The sequence below is a fragment of the Lissotriton helveticus genome, chromosome 5_1 (genome assembly GCF_964261635.1).
Source record: "Lissotriton helveticus chromosome 5_1, aLisHel1.1, whole genome shotgun sequence".
Classification (NCBI taxonomy): domain Eukaryota; kingdom Metazoa; phylum Chordata; class Amphibia; order Caudata; family Salamandridae; genus Lissotriton; species Lissotriton helveticus.
The window spans coordinates 793,767,891-793,782,180 of NC_136065.1; the positions used below are offsets into that span (position 1 = coordinate 793,767,891).

Consider the following 14,290-nt stretch of genomic DNA (forward strand, 5'->3'; position numbering starts at 1 on the left):
CTGGGGGGACAGGGCTCTTCTCCCTGTCCGTTTGACTCATCCCCTGTTGGGGCCATGTGTTCAGTCCAGGCTGGTGAGGTCCTCTCGCAGACCCTCCTTCCCCTTGGGTATGACTAGGGTAGATATTCTACATTAAGGAATCTGTGGCTAGTAGTCTCTATCAAATGTATGAGTTACTTACCTTCAGTAACGATGTATCTGGTAGAGATGATTCTAGCCGCATATTACTTCATGACCCGCCCTCCCTCCTCGTTCTGCGAGGACCTTCGGCTTGGTCTTCTGCACTCGCCTCCCCTTGGGGGCTATGTCTTCTGTAAGTGCATTCTTTCTTTCTTTCCTGCCAGGATGCTCGTCCTGTTTTTTGTTCCATTCCTTCTTTTCTGGCCATTGAAGGATGGGTTTCTATGTCCTTCTACACCTTTACCCTCTGGTCGTTCCAGGTTGGGGCCTTCTTTCAACCTTCCCTTTCCCCCCCACCTCCATTTTCATTACTAGGGATTCTGGTCCCTCTGCAATACTCTAGGTTGTGGTCGCTTAGCTGTGCCCATGCCCTTTGCTCCTTATGGGGGAATGTAGCCTTCTTTGATGGGGTTGTCTGGGAGTATTGTCATTACTTGTCTGTCCTGGACTTGTTCCCCTTCTTTGTTTTTCATTGGGGTTGTAGACTTGTTAAATATTATCATGACATTTTTTCGTATGTTCTTCTGTCCCCAGGGGGGCTATCTCCGTACTTGCAGGGTTGCTGCTCAGGGCGGTGCTCTGTTCTTTTTTTTTTTTCCCTGCTTTTCAGTTCTGCAGCGTCTGGCACTGCCCCATATTGTGCTGTTCCTCACCATTCTTTGTCTATTCATCTGCTCTTTCGGACACTGTTCCTATACTCTCACAGTTTTGTTCTGATGGCTCCGCGTTGTGGCGCAGAAAAGTTCTCAGAAGAAAACTGACGTAGGAGCGCCGGGGTGGGACTTATGTGACCTCGCTGACGTACGTACGCGGACAACGACAGGGCGGAGTCACTTGATGCCGTCCCCCCAGCACGCAGGGAGGCTGTGGCAAAAAGATTCCGGATACAGTCTCACGCCTGGGGATGATTCTACATTAAGGAATCTGCAGCTAGAATCGTCTCTACCAGATACATCGTTACCGAAGGTAAGTAACTCGTACATCACAACTGTCTGTACAATCTGAACATTTTTTTAACATCATTAATGAGCAGGCAAGGATTAGATGTCTTATGTTTGGCAGACATTGGGTGTAGCAGTGAGCCTGGATATCTCATTCAGAGTATATAAGAATGCACTGTTGTATTACACACTTAGTGGAAATATTTAAGCTCTTCCTACCCTATGTGAAGAAATAAGTAACTTTATTTGATTCAGCGCCTCGAAGAATTTAGTAGCATTCTCAGGGTATGCCTTCTGATAGACTTGGGGATCTCTGAAGTAGATGTTTCGATACTGTTTCCTTAGTGTCTTTATTTCTTTCTGGTGACTATCAGGCCTATTTTACGGTACATGAACTTAAGACAGTGCCGTCCGGCTTTCCTAGCGATACAAAAACTGAATGATATATTTACGGTAGCATCTGTCTCGGCCTTTCTAAAGAATGTTTTTTATTCACGAAAATCTATAATTATTTAAAACCTTTTAAAAAAAATGTAAATGTGGACCTATGACCAATACTTCTTTGATTTGATTGTATTAATTGTGATGATTGTTAACGTGATGTATTTTTTATGAACTTTTATGGTTATTTATGTGACATAACCGAATAAAGTCTTTTGAATTGAATTGACTTTGGGATATTCATAATAAAAGATTAGTGTTAGACCTGGCCTGGTTACGGTTGTCTTCCCTTCAACTTTTTTGCCTTCATCCTCCACTTTTCAGTGTTTGCTTTGCTGCTATTAGTACTCTACACTTTTTACTACTGCTAACCAGTGCTAAAGTGCTTGTGCCCTCTCCCCTAAACATGGTAATATTGGTTCATCCCTAATTGCCATTTTTAGTTTAGTTATAAGTCTCTAGTAAAGTAGTTCTCCCTTTACTCAGGGTCTCTAAATTAAATGCTACTAGTGATTGTACCATCCACTTAGGTTTCCCTTTAACCATGTCTCAAGCCTGCCATTGTAGGGCATGTGTGTGCAGTTTACACTGCCATTTCTACCTGGCACAATATACCTAGCAGTAGGCCATTGACAACCCAGAGGGCTGGGTACACTGTATTTAAAAGGCTGGGCATGTAATTTCTAGTTTTACATTTCCTGGTAGTGAAAAATCTCAAATTCATTTTTCATTACTGCTGGTCCTATACCTCCAGATGGATTTCGTTGGTATACCTTATTACATTTTATAAGAGTAATTTACAAATGGGGAGATTTAACTGATTCAAGTTTGGTGGCGGCTCTGGAATCACAATTTAAAATCCCGATTTATGGTGAAGTCGAATTTCACATTGCAATTATGAGAATGCAAAAAGAACAAATGACGGACAGTTTTCTGAACAATGTTAAACACTCAACCGCAAGGCAGAAACCTGTGTCAAAATCCTGCGCTTTTTTTTGCTCACCATGCCATTCTAGTTTGGACCCAGCCATATCCCAAAAATTCCCCATAGGAACAGTTCAGCCCGAACTGCCAGGCCAGACCAGAAACAAGCACCCTAGGACTGGCCTCGGGGTATCACCCTCATCAGCCAGGATAGCTTGAATCTGGTGGCATGGTGAGCACAGGACCCATGTCTGGGCATACCCGTCCCCACTGGGTATAAGTACTGAACCTCAGACACCGCCAAGACAGTACACTTATGGACCTGTGGATACTCTGACAGGAAGAAGGATTGTCATGCTGCCGGACTACTTTCCGACTACTGCTTTGCTGTGCTTACCTGCTGCCTTCTGCTTGGTTGAGAAGTACTGGACCTGCACATAGCTAACAAGGTTTAAAATTGCTATGTGTGTCGTTTTCATAATTTCAGTGAAATTATGAGTGACATTTCAACGATATGAGTGACACTTCCTCGCGAGCAAAAAAGCAAGCAATGAAGCATATAGGGAAACATAAATATCAGAAATTACACCCATTTCAGCAACATGAACCTCTAAGAAGCAATTGAAGTGAAGTACGCTAACGGGGGCATGCGCACATCGCTGGCGAGCTGCTCTGCCAAGCAATGCGGCCCATGCTGAGTGGTGGCCTGAGTAAAAGCAGCCATGAAAACAAAAATATTTCAAGCATATGCTAACCCTAGATTTACGATATGGGTAGAGATAAGATCCAGTATGGAAACCAAAATATTCACACCTATGTCGGTGGCTTAGCCGACCATTACATCATCCCTAATTCAAACAAAGTTATCCTCCAAGCAAACTGATAGTCCGCTAACTCATCATAAACAACAGGTGGAAATAATCCTTTTAAACATGCGGCTGAGTTAATCTACAAACACATGATCGCAAGTTGAGCCAAGAAATAAAAGAAATACATGAGCCTCTGCAGTGAAACTGTGCTCACTCATCATGCTTACTACATGAAGATGATACCAAGCACTCCTCAGAAAATGCAAATGAAAAGTGATAATCACAACATTATAAAAAGCACAAAAAGCAGTGATTGCTGCCTAAATTAACAATAAATAATGGCATTAAACCTGAGGATGCAGAACCCACACAATCTCAATTCCAAATATAAATGATGAACTGACTTTGGTAGTGCCTCAGACACAAATGTTTACATGCAGCCTTTCATTGAAAACAAAAAGAAAAATGAAACAATTCTCCATAAATAATTATTCGCCATATGCTGTTCTATAAAGATGACTCCTACTGACGCACAGAATACACCTCTATTTTTCCAGGAGGCCTACAATGTGATGTAATATGTAACTGCTATTTCAAACTTTCAGGGTGCATTGTAACCAGGCGTGACAGAATAACTATCTGAATGAATGATGGTCGAATGCACTCCATTTTTGTCTAAAACAATTTTTAGATGCTCGAAAGCAAGAATTTCAGTAGCTGGACCCCAACGTGACTGGACAAGTGTGAACAGGTCCCCCTCCTGTCAGCCTAAAACAAATGAGCAGATGATGTTCATGAACTGGCGGGCGGACAAGTGTGACTCTCCCGCTCCAACATGTGAAGGTCTGGGCAGGTGAATGTTGCAAGTGTGGGTGGGCTAAACTAAAATCCGCCTCCTCTCTCATAGTCTTGTTCAAGAGAAGTCTGAGCACGACTCCAGTTTGCAAGTGCAGAAAAAGCACTGCTTTGCCAGAGACGGATGCGCTAGGAAAAACAAAGCTGCCGACCGCCTACTGAATGGTCTACCCTTGCAGTCTTGTAGGCCAATCACTGTGCATGCCTTGATCATAGGGAAGGGAACCTTGATGGAAAACAACGACGAGGAGCTGCAAAAGACATCTCGGATGTGGTGTTGATTATTGATTTACCAGGCTGCGCTGTGCTCAAGTTCACCATGTAGCTATTTACATTTTTGACACAGTCACATGCCTGCTTTCCCTAGCACAGTGAGCTCGCTGCTGCAGCTTCTTGTTACAGCATGCCTGGGGATGGTCGGGGGTCCCTAATTATGCGTGACTAATGCATTTGGTGCAGTGATGCGGACACCAGCACTGAAATGTGTTAGTGTGATGCCTGAAGCATGATACTTGAAAGGGCTGCCTGCATAACCTGACCCCAGAACTCAGAGTGACTCCAAGGGCTAGTTGGCTGGCCTCCTGATCTGAATTCTCAGGGACATAGAAAAATCTCCAGCCCCTGCACCTGGACTCTGGCATCTGTGAGTCTGCCCTGCCATGTTATGGTACCCCAGTCCTGGACCCTTGGTAATGGGCCTCAGGTGCTTCCCTGCGAAACCGATGCATCTTCTCTGCAGAGCAGTGCATCCCAAGCAGAACCATCGATTTCGGAAAGCCATTCCATGACGCTTTTCCCAGGGCAAGTTCCTCACATCCGTCGACGATGCTGAAACTTCGTATCGCAGCTTAACTGCTCATCGGACTTGAGGCATCGCCTTGGCTGGGCCTCGCATCCTTGACACCGTACTTAGCATTGCAATGCCCATTGACCGAATCCTCAACATCACAGCATCAGGACTTCTCACCACAGCCTTATCGCGTCTCAGAACAATTGCATCGCCTCTGCTGTGTGACGCAACTTTGACGCCCATCCACACAACCATCCGCAACCAGGATTTAAGGTACTCTCTTCAGTGGGCCTAACTGGGTTCCTGTGGCGGACCACACTCCAATTGTGGTTGCCCCAAACTTGTGACTTTGCCCCAGTCCAGCGACAAAATATCCCCATGTCACGTCGTACTGGGGGGTGCACACGCACTCAGTAAGGTCAAAATGGGAGGCTTTATTGCCAATGATCCACCACCAAAGTAAAAGGAAAAATAACAAAGCAAGTACAAGGTCCGGTTAAAGAATATCCTTCTTGGCTTCGCCGCTTCCAGAACAATAGGGAGGGCGGTTCCAGCTTCAATACTCCACACTGAGTTCCAGGTTTGCTCTAGAAGATAAGGAAGACCCAAAACAAAAGAAACCAAGTGTAAGTGGATGGCAACTGAGAACCAAACTGAGGAATGGGGGGAGATAGAATGTGAGGGGAATCACCATTCCTGCTGCACCGGTGGAAACCAACGAAAGTGAAGAAAGCAGTAGTGACCTCCCGCTCTGCTACCCTATTCCTTCCGGTGTTTTAATGAAGCCCAGGACACGCTGAAGCACCTGTTCCAGCCACCCTCCTACTGGAGAGTGGCAGGTCGTAGCGCGGTGTCGGACACTGCCAACGCTTTCTCCTGGTTCACGGAATGATGCGGCATCCTCTGGTGCACGGCCAGGCGGGTGGTCCACAGCGGGCTGCTGATCTGGCGTCTTCTCCCTTCCCACCACGCCCTTCAGCTCTTCTGTGGTTCTCCAGGCTGTGCCAAGCTCCTCTCCCTTCAATCTGCCAGCGTCCCCAGATAGGGTCCACAGAGCCGACGTCACGCCTCCTAACTCCTCCTCCTGCCGGCTTCCTGAATTGTTAAAGGGACCGACCTCGTCCCATACCAGCGTTATCAGGATATAGGTATGAACAAGGGATCCCTAGTGCTTCTCCCCAGGCTCCTCCCAACACCCCAATGGCTCCTTTTGGCACTATTTTTCATAAAAACATTTAAATTCAGTATCTCCAGTTCTACTAATTGGATTTTTGTTGTATTGGTCATGTTTTATCTATTAAACTAAGTTCTATGTTTCTAACCTGGTGTGGGATTTTTTTTGTGATGTGCTCACTATTTTACTGTTTGAAGTGTTGCACAAATAATTTACACATTGCTTCTTAAGTTAAGTCTGACTGTTCTGTGCCTAGCTACCAGATGGGGAGCACAGGTTGATTTAGGGTTTGCCTGCCCCTTACTTATCCTAACTAAGACTGTGGTTGCTGCTTGCCCAGGGCTTACACCCCAGTCAACGAACAACCTAATTTCTAACAATTACAAAAATGTGTCCTATTTAAGTAAGTGCCAATAACGGCTAAGAGCCAGAGAGTGGGTGGGCATCAGATTAGCCCAAACTGTTAGATGGCAACTATGGGCCCGATTTAAAGTTTGGCAGACAGGTTACTCTGTCAAAACAGTGCATGCCCACCAAACCTTTGTCCCAAGTTTAAATAAAATGTACTCAGCCAGTATAAACCTTTCGCTGAGAGCCCAACAAGATAAGGCCCATTGGAGGTAACCCATCCCATCATCCACCCTCTTTCGATTTTTTTTTTCCAACTCTCTATCACCGCCAGGAATGTCCTTGCAGTGAGGGACAGTAAAAGTTAAAAAAAAATCAAATGACCCCCACATCATGGGAGAAACATTTAAAAGTTTGTTTTAGGCATCCATTACCAATGACAGACGCACACCAAACTTTGGTGGCAGTTCATACAAACCCATGGATTTTACGGCAAGGCCAGCAGCGAACTCTAAATTTGGCAGGCAGTCTGAAGGCAGGTTGGTGGACATAAAGTCTTCTGCCACCCTGAATTCATTTAAGGAATCCGCCAAAGTCTAAATCAGGCCCTAACTATCTTAAATAGCAAGCAAGCGTAATGGCGACCTCCGGTATCTTTCTTCTGGGGGATCTGGGAGTAGGGACAGTTCTAATGCTTTACTGCCAGCTGTTTTTGTAAGGGTCTAATCCTGCTGTGTTCCATGTGCCTTTTGTAATTCCTCCCAACAGAACAAGCTCAAGGGGAAGGTTGCAGAGCCTACAGTGATGACAACAGGAATAATCATAACCGGAGCTGTTGTTCGCAAGCTGTGTCAGATGAATCTTTGTGGAGAAAAGGTTGGTGTTTTGTCTTTTCTCTAGGTGGATGTATGGAGACACAGTGCTGACATCCTCTGGAGTGGCTCTTGCAGCCGACATCTCGCATTTTCTTAAAACCTTTGCATACACCTCCCTAAAGCTCTGCATGTTAAATGAAATCCTAAGTTTAAAAATCTACTCTTTCCAGTTTAGAACATAAACACCATTGATTTTCGTGTGTGTGTGTGCGTAGATATCACCGCTGGACCGTTTGCACCCGTTCATGAGTGCGGAGACCATGGCAGAGACCAGGAGCATATATATATATATACACACATACGTACATACATACATACATACATACATACATACATACATACACCACCCAACCACTACCCCTTTACACTTAGAGTCAATTGCCTATGCTCTTCTATCCTGCATAATAGTACCTACTGTTCACCCTCAATATTGGCAATCATGGTTACATTGTTAGTTGTGAAACCAGAACATTTGGATTCTAATTGCATCTTTTTAAGTGCACCATGCTGCGTGGTCAGGAGCTAACCACTTTATTTCCTAGCGCTCATATCCTGCTTTGTACAAACTGTCCATTTACTTTTACCAAGATTCAACACCATTCCACAGCAAGGCCAGTGAATATTTTTCAACTGTTTAATCATCCACTGAAAAACAGGACAATCATCTGCTGTGTTTAAAATGTAATCCGTTCAAAACAGAACAATCACGTTATACAGGGAAATACGGTGCATCAGGGCACAATGTGTTATTCTTTCTTTATGTTAAACATTGAATTGAGCAACTATTCCAAACACTATTCACCTGTAATTAAAACAAATGTTTTTTTGTGTGAGATTTAGGATCTTCCAAGATGTTACTTGCTAGCATTAGAATATGAGATTATTTCACTGCCCGTTACTCTGTTCATATAAATGTAGAATAGTAAGGTCTCAGATCTAGGAACAAACCAGTTGACAATGCCATAATATGATAATTCTGCATGTGTAGAGTTGCCATTTTCTTATCATGAGTAGCCCACCTTGGCAGTGACTTTTGTTCCTGTAAACAGGGACCGGCCTTGACCTGTGGTGTGGAGACCTAGATCTCAATACCACCATATATATCACATTCAGCCATGCAGTCCTCCACCTCACCTTTGATTTGAAGCTTAAAGCCGAGGGTCATCAAGAGAAAGGGAAGTGAAGTTCTCATACCATATGTACAATAACCCCCGTTTTAGGCAGATAGTAAACTAAACTAGGAAGACACTCTGCCTATTTCCCAGACATATCCCTAAATTACTAGGGAGTGCACATCTGTTATGTTTCACCAGATTGAAGAGAAAAAGCACAATCTCTCTAAAAATCCTCGTTTCTTGAGACTCAATGATGCATATCTTATGTAATTGTCCTTCATGTGGAATCTCTCCCTTATACAGGAAGTGGAATATGCCAAGGCAACTCTAGTGGAGGGTCTGAAGGAATCTGAAGAAGAGGAAGATGAGATCATCTACTTGCTGTCACTGAAGAATGCTCAGCTCCCTGAGACAATCCCCCTTCTCCTGGAATATGCAGAGGAAGATACTGGATCGGTGTCAGTTACTGCCCTTACTGCACTGCAGAGCTTTCACAGGGAGCACATCACAGATGAGGTAGGTTGAGAGCTGGACAAAAAAGTTTCCTTCTTAATTTACCCCTACTTTAGAAAGTTAATAGATCGAGCCACAAACATATTGGGGGACTACGCATACTTTTTTCTTTATAGAGAATCAAAAACACTCTGTTTAGATGGCATAACATGCAGGGGGTAGTATTCAGACCTGTGACCAGGCATAAGAGAGGGGGGTGTTACTGATGGATATCTCAAATTAATATATTTGTCTGATTTATATGGTTAATACATGATGAATGGCATACTGAAATGTATGTGTGTTATTTGTCACATGAGGTTAGATGTATAAACTGATAGGATATTAGTGAGGATTAGATGAAGGTCACCCGTATAGTAATATTTAAACCATAGATTCTTAGGAAGGTAGTTTTGAGGGGGTCACATACCATTATGCATCTTATATTGTGTGACTTGCATGTATCTGCTCCTAATCTCTGTGCTGACTGACAGAGTTATATGGCATCTGATTCAAATGTGTGGATGATCATTACACATGGTAACTTCATTATTTCAACAAATCGGGTTCACAGATGTGCAATACCAGCTGCTTGGATGTACTCCGCAAACACATCCAGCTAGGCTTGAACATGTTGGTATTGTAAATTAACAAAATGCCAACAGAATACCTGTTTAAAACGCCGGTGGTCTAATGGGCATCGATCAGGACAATATTGATCTCAACTCATGATTTAACCAGCCCCTGCCTGTCTGCGTCCACAGGCCACTAATGTGATCACAAGGTAGTGTGTTGTTAACCATGGCTGTGATGTATTAACATCTTACTCGCAGGGACTACTATCAAAAGAAACTACAGGGTTTAATGTTATGAAAGCTCAATGGCTCCATGCTCTTGCTAAATGAGGAAAATTAGGGTGGCTATTGGAGGAGAAGGAGGAGGAGGAAATGGGGAGACAAGTGTTTAGGAGCAGAGTCTCCTAATATAGCATGGCGCTGGAGAAGGTAGCAGGCCACTAATTCTTCTCTACAGAGATAATACATGTGATAGTAAGTGGGTGGGATCAGTACCATTTTGTAGGTTCTTGATTTTTGCCATTGGATATGTTCATCACACCAATGCCATTTCGAACCCTATCGAATCATGTTTTTTACACCAGATGATAGGTGCACCAATGAATCGTGTAGCTGCCTACATCTACTTGCTACAGACAGCAGTGGTGACATGTTGTCCTAGGTTTCGTTCTATGGCACATCTACCTCATGTGCTCAGTGCCCTTGGGTGAACATGACTTGCTTAGCACCCCCGTCGTCCAACAGAGCACCTATATTAATCAACAACAATGGGATTTCCTTAACCCACAGGTCATATGTACCTGCAGAGGTGTCATAATGAATGTGGTAAATGTTCTTAGTTTCATGTTCAGGAATTGTGCAGATGCACCTCAATTGCACGATAGTGATTATGGAGACTTGTGGCTCTTAGTGTGAATCATGACAATAGAATACTCAGTTAGCTTCTTATCCTGCATGCAGCTTTACAGCCTTACCAATCACTATTCACTAGTAACATAACCACAAGAAACCCTGCATATCATGATTATAGGAAGCTGGCTCTTTATATTGATAGAGCGCGCGAGGTCACCCAGCCAATAATTTCGCCGTTTCCGGCTTCGGGCCCATATACTTTCAATTCACACTATTCATTGACAGGGCGACTTCACGGGCTGCTACCAATTTGTGTGAATTCTCTACTGTAATTACTCAGTGTACCCGACTTACCATCCACTGACACGGGTACCTAGGACCTCAACGGATCAGGGAGCTAGCTGTAAAAGGAAAGGCAGCAAAATACCAACCCAAAATGACATTCAATACTGTTGTAAAATGACCACGGACAACTGGAAGTTTTAAAAGCTTTATCTAAAGTTCGTTTTCGTCGAGCATTAAGTTTACAAGAATAAGACAATCAATAATCAAAATAATGAAAAGTACATAACTATAGAGAAATAAAGTCAGGGTAATCATGGAAATACTAATATGAGATGCAACAAGAAACGCTATGCATTTTAGGGCAAAAGTTCTTTGGAAAATTTAAGTAAGGCCGTTCTAGACCATATCAGAAAATGACAAACTGCAATGCAAAATATGATTTCTAAAAGGTAGGGTAACATGGGAACACGTTATGAAAATATGCAATGACTTTACGTTTCAATAGTTGCGGCAAAAGCATGGAAAAATCAACATGTGCAAGATGTCTCTTTATTGAAGCAAAGACAGAAAATTAGAAAGGTGCAAGTTTAAAGAGTTTAGAGCAATATTTACCTAGACTGGTGTGAAAACCAAACCCTGGCCACGGGTCAGTTAAGGACAGGAAACCCTCAAGGAAGGATACCCCTCAAAGGACAGCAGGTGCAGAATGGACACCCGGACAGGACAGGATACCCTCAGATTAGGAATCAGGACAGGACCCTCAGGACAGGACAGCAAACCCTCAGGACAGGACCGCTCAGGACAGGACCACACCCGCAGTTTGGAAGCAACGCCTGCGCTCCACCCTCTCTGCAGCTATCGATCAAGACCCCGATTGGATCAGCGAACTCCCAGCAAAGTGCTTCGCCAGCACTTTAAGGTTCAGTAGAACCTTAGTCTATGGTCAAATTTCAGACAGAGTGCTCCGCAGCGCTCTGTATCTTCAGTCACCTATTGAGTATGATGGGTCAGTGACAGGTCAGCTAAACCAGACAAGTCGGACAATTTCCCTAGGTGAACCCAGGGTAGATATACAGTTTGGGGACGGTGTACCACCCCCCAATGTTGCAAAGTGTCAGAATCCCTCAATTTGGATTGGTCTTAAGGTAGGACTTGGGTAACACACCAATCATAACACACTATTTGGATGCCTAATTTGCATCTTTGGGTACCGCCTAGCAAGATTGGGGTTCCCATGAGAAACTGCAGGGAAATACAATTGACAATTTACATTGTTGCCGAGTAGGGACACATGGCTCCATTTTCCTGGGTTTTCAGGTCAGTTCTCAGGAGCATCTTGCCCATCCCTGCCAGCTGGCCAAGTTCCACCAGTCAAGGCTGTCAGTTCCCCAGCTGGAGGAGCATGCGCAGAAAGGCCCTCCAAGATGGCATTCAGCTCAGTCAGACCCCCATTCCCCGTGGTACATGAAAAGTAAGCGAGAACAAATTAATACATAGAAATAACATTATGGAAACACATCACAGGGTTTGTACTTTCAACTTATCATTATAAAATATACTTATGCAGTCTAAATGTTAGCTACATATAAACAGACACAAGAGCAGTGGCACGAGCAGTACCACGTTGTTGACAAAGCTATGCATTACGCATGCGCATCTATTTCCCTCCAACTCTGCAAACACATCAGGACACGTGAGTGTGACTGACGCATGCGCAGACACTTACTTCCAAGCAGCGGCCATTTTAAAATACTCTAGTTAATTATTTTAGTAAAACACATAGGCAAGCGTCGGGCAACCTCGTTTAAACATAGAATAAACGTTAGTAAGACGTACAACTTATTACTGGATTACACACGGGCGAGGTTCATGAATAAAGCACGTCGCGAATGCGAAGCTTTGCTTCATCAATATGATATACCAAAACAAGGTATATCGTGCAAAGATTCCAGGTCTTCCCTTAGTAGTGGAGCGGGGTGTGCTCTAGCAATCCCAAGGTGCTCTTCTAGGGGGTAGTGTAATTGAGCAGCCTTAGGCTTATCCGAGAGGAGTGTGCCAAGGCAACCCTAGTGGAGGATCTAAGGGAATCTGAAGAAGAGGAAGATGCAAAATACACACACGGTCAATAAATGAAACACGTGACTCAATAAGCAGTTCCACACCAATTTATACAAATAACATTTATCTTTATAGAAATATTGTATATATATATATATTAGGCACCAGGATTAATACAATCAGGTAAGTATGTTTTGCAAGAGAAATTCTTTTGGTTTTCAAAAGTTGACAGTGAAGTTTTCAGTTGCTGCAGTGTTATTCAATGGGAAGAAAAATAAGTATGGCTTGCAGGTAGATTACAGCCTACAAGACCAATCCCTGGACTTGAGGTGAGTTTGAGGCAAAGTCCAAAGCAACACCAGCAGGTCACCTTCAGCAGCCTTGTGCAGTGGTGCAATACAGTGCCGGGTGCCCAAAGTTAGTGTGTGGGGATCAGTCTTCATGAAAAGAGGCTGCAGGTGTGACTCATCCAGACTCTCTGAAGCCACTGCGTATCCCCAGCCCCTTTCACTCCAAGGCCAGACAGTCAATACACACCCTAGCACAGAGGATGGCTAAGCAAGAAAAAAACCTACTTTCTAAAAGTTGTATTTTTAAACACAGAATGTAAAAATCACCCTCCCACCAAGATGAATTTTAACATTCTTAGTTCAGGCATACTAATCTTTATCTTCCCATCTGGTCCCAATGGGAAGTTATATTTATAAGATGTTATAAATAAACTCCAATGCTACGCTATAGGACAGATAGCCTTTCCATAGTAAAAAACAAAATGCACTGTAATTCACTACCAGGACATGTCACACACACCAGTACATGTCCTACCTTCAGCATATACAGCACCCTGCCCACAGGGGTACCTTGGGCTTACCTTAGGGGTGACTAATATGTACGAAAAGGGAAGAAATGGGCCTAGCAAGTGGGTGCACTTGCCAGGTCAACATGACAGTTACAAACTGTTCATCAGACTCTGCAGTGGCAAGTCTGAGTTACCTTTTCAGGGCTGCTCATATGGTTGGCACAATTAGTGCTGCAGGCCCACTAGTAGCATTTGATTTACAGGCCCTGGCACACTCAGTGCATTTTACTAGGGGTGTACCAGTAAATCAAATACTCAAATCATGGAAACACCGATCCATAATACAAATTTCACAGAGAGCATATGCACTTTAGCACTGAATAGCAGTGGTAAAGTGCCCAGAGTCTTAAAACCAACAACAGCAGGTCAAGACAAAATAGGAGGAAGAAGCAAAAAGTTTGGAGATAACCCTGCAAAAAGGGCAATTTCAACAGTGCCCTTATCACAAGCCATAGACTAATCACAGGTGCAAACTATACACTTGCTAATTGCCATTTGGGATAATTAGCAAGTGGCAGTTTGCATCAACTTCAAAGTTGCAGACTTCAGAGTAAGTGGTAATGCAGTACTTGTGCTTGTTTTTTCTTCCGAATTGAACAATACTGGAATGTGCACTTCTTGCCATTTCCATTTATCAGGGCAAACACCTATGCTTGGTGTAATTTGTTTAAGACGTGTAGTCCTGTTCGTGCCTGAAACAAGATTAGTGCACAATTT

General features: G+C 43.6%; 1 protein-coding gene across 1 annotated transcript in view; it reads left to right on the plus strand.

Annotated features, from left to right (window-relative positions):
• The window catches only part of LOC144754919 (microsomal triglyceride transfer protein-like), a 529,349-nt gene that overhangs the window by 404,862 nt on the left and 110,197 nt on the right, over positions 1-14,290 (plus strand). The window contains exons 11-12 of the mRNA XM_078643270.1: positions 7,231-7,338; positions 8,756-8,968. Of these exons, the coding sequence (XP_078499396.1) occupies positions 7,231-7,338; positions 8,756-8,968 (321 nt within the window). The remainder of the gene's footprint in view (positions 1-7,230; positions 7,339-8,755; positions 8,969-14,290) is intronic.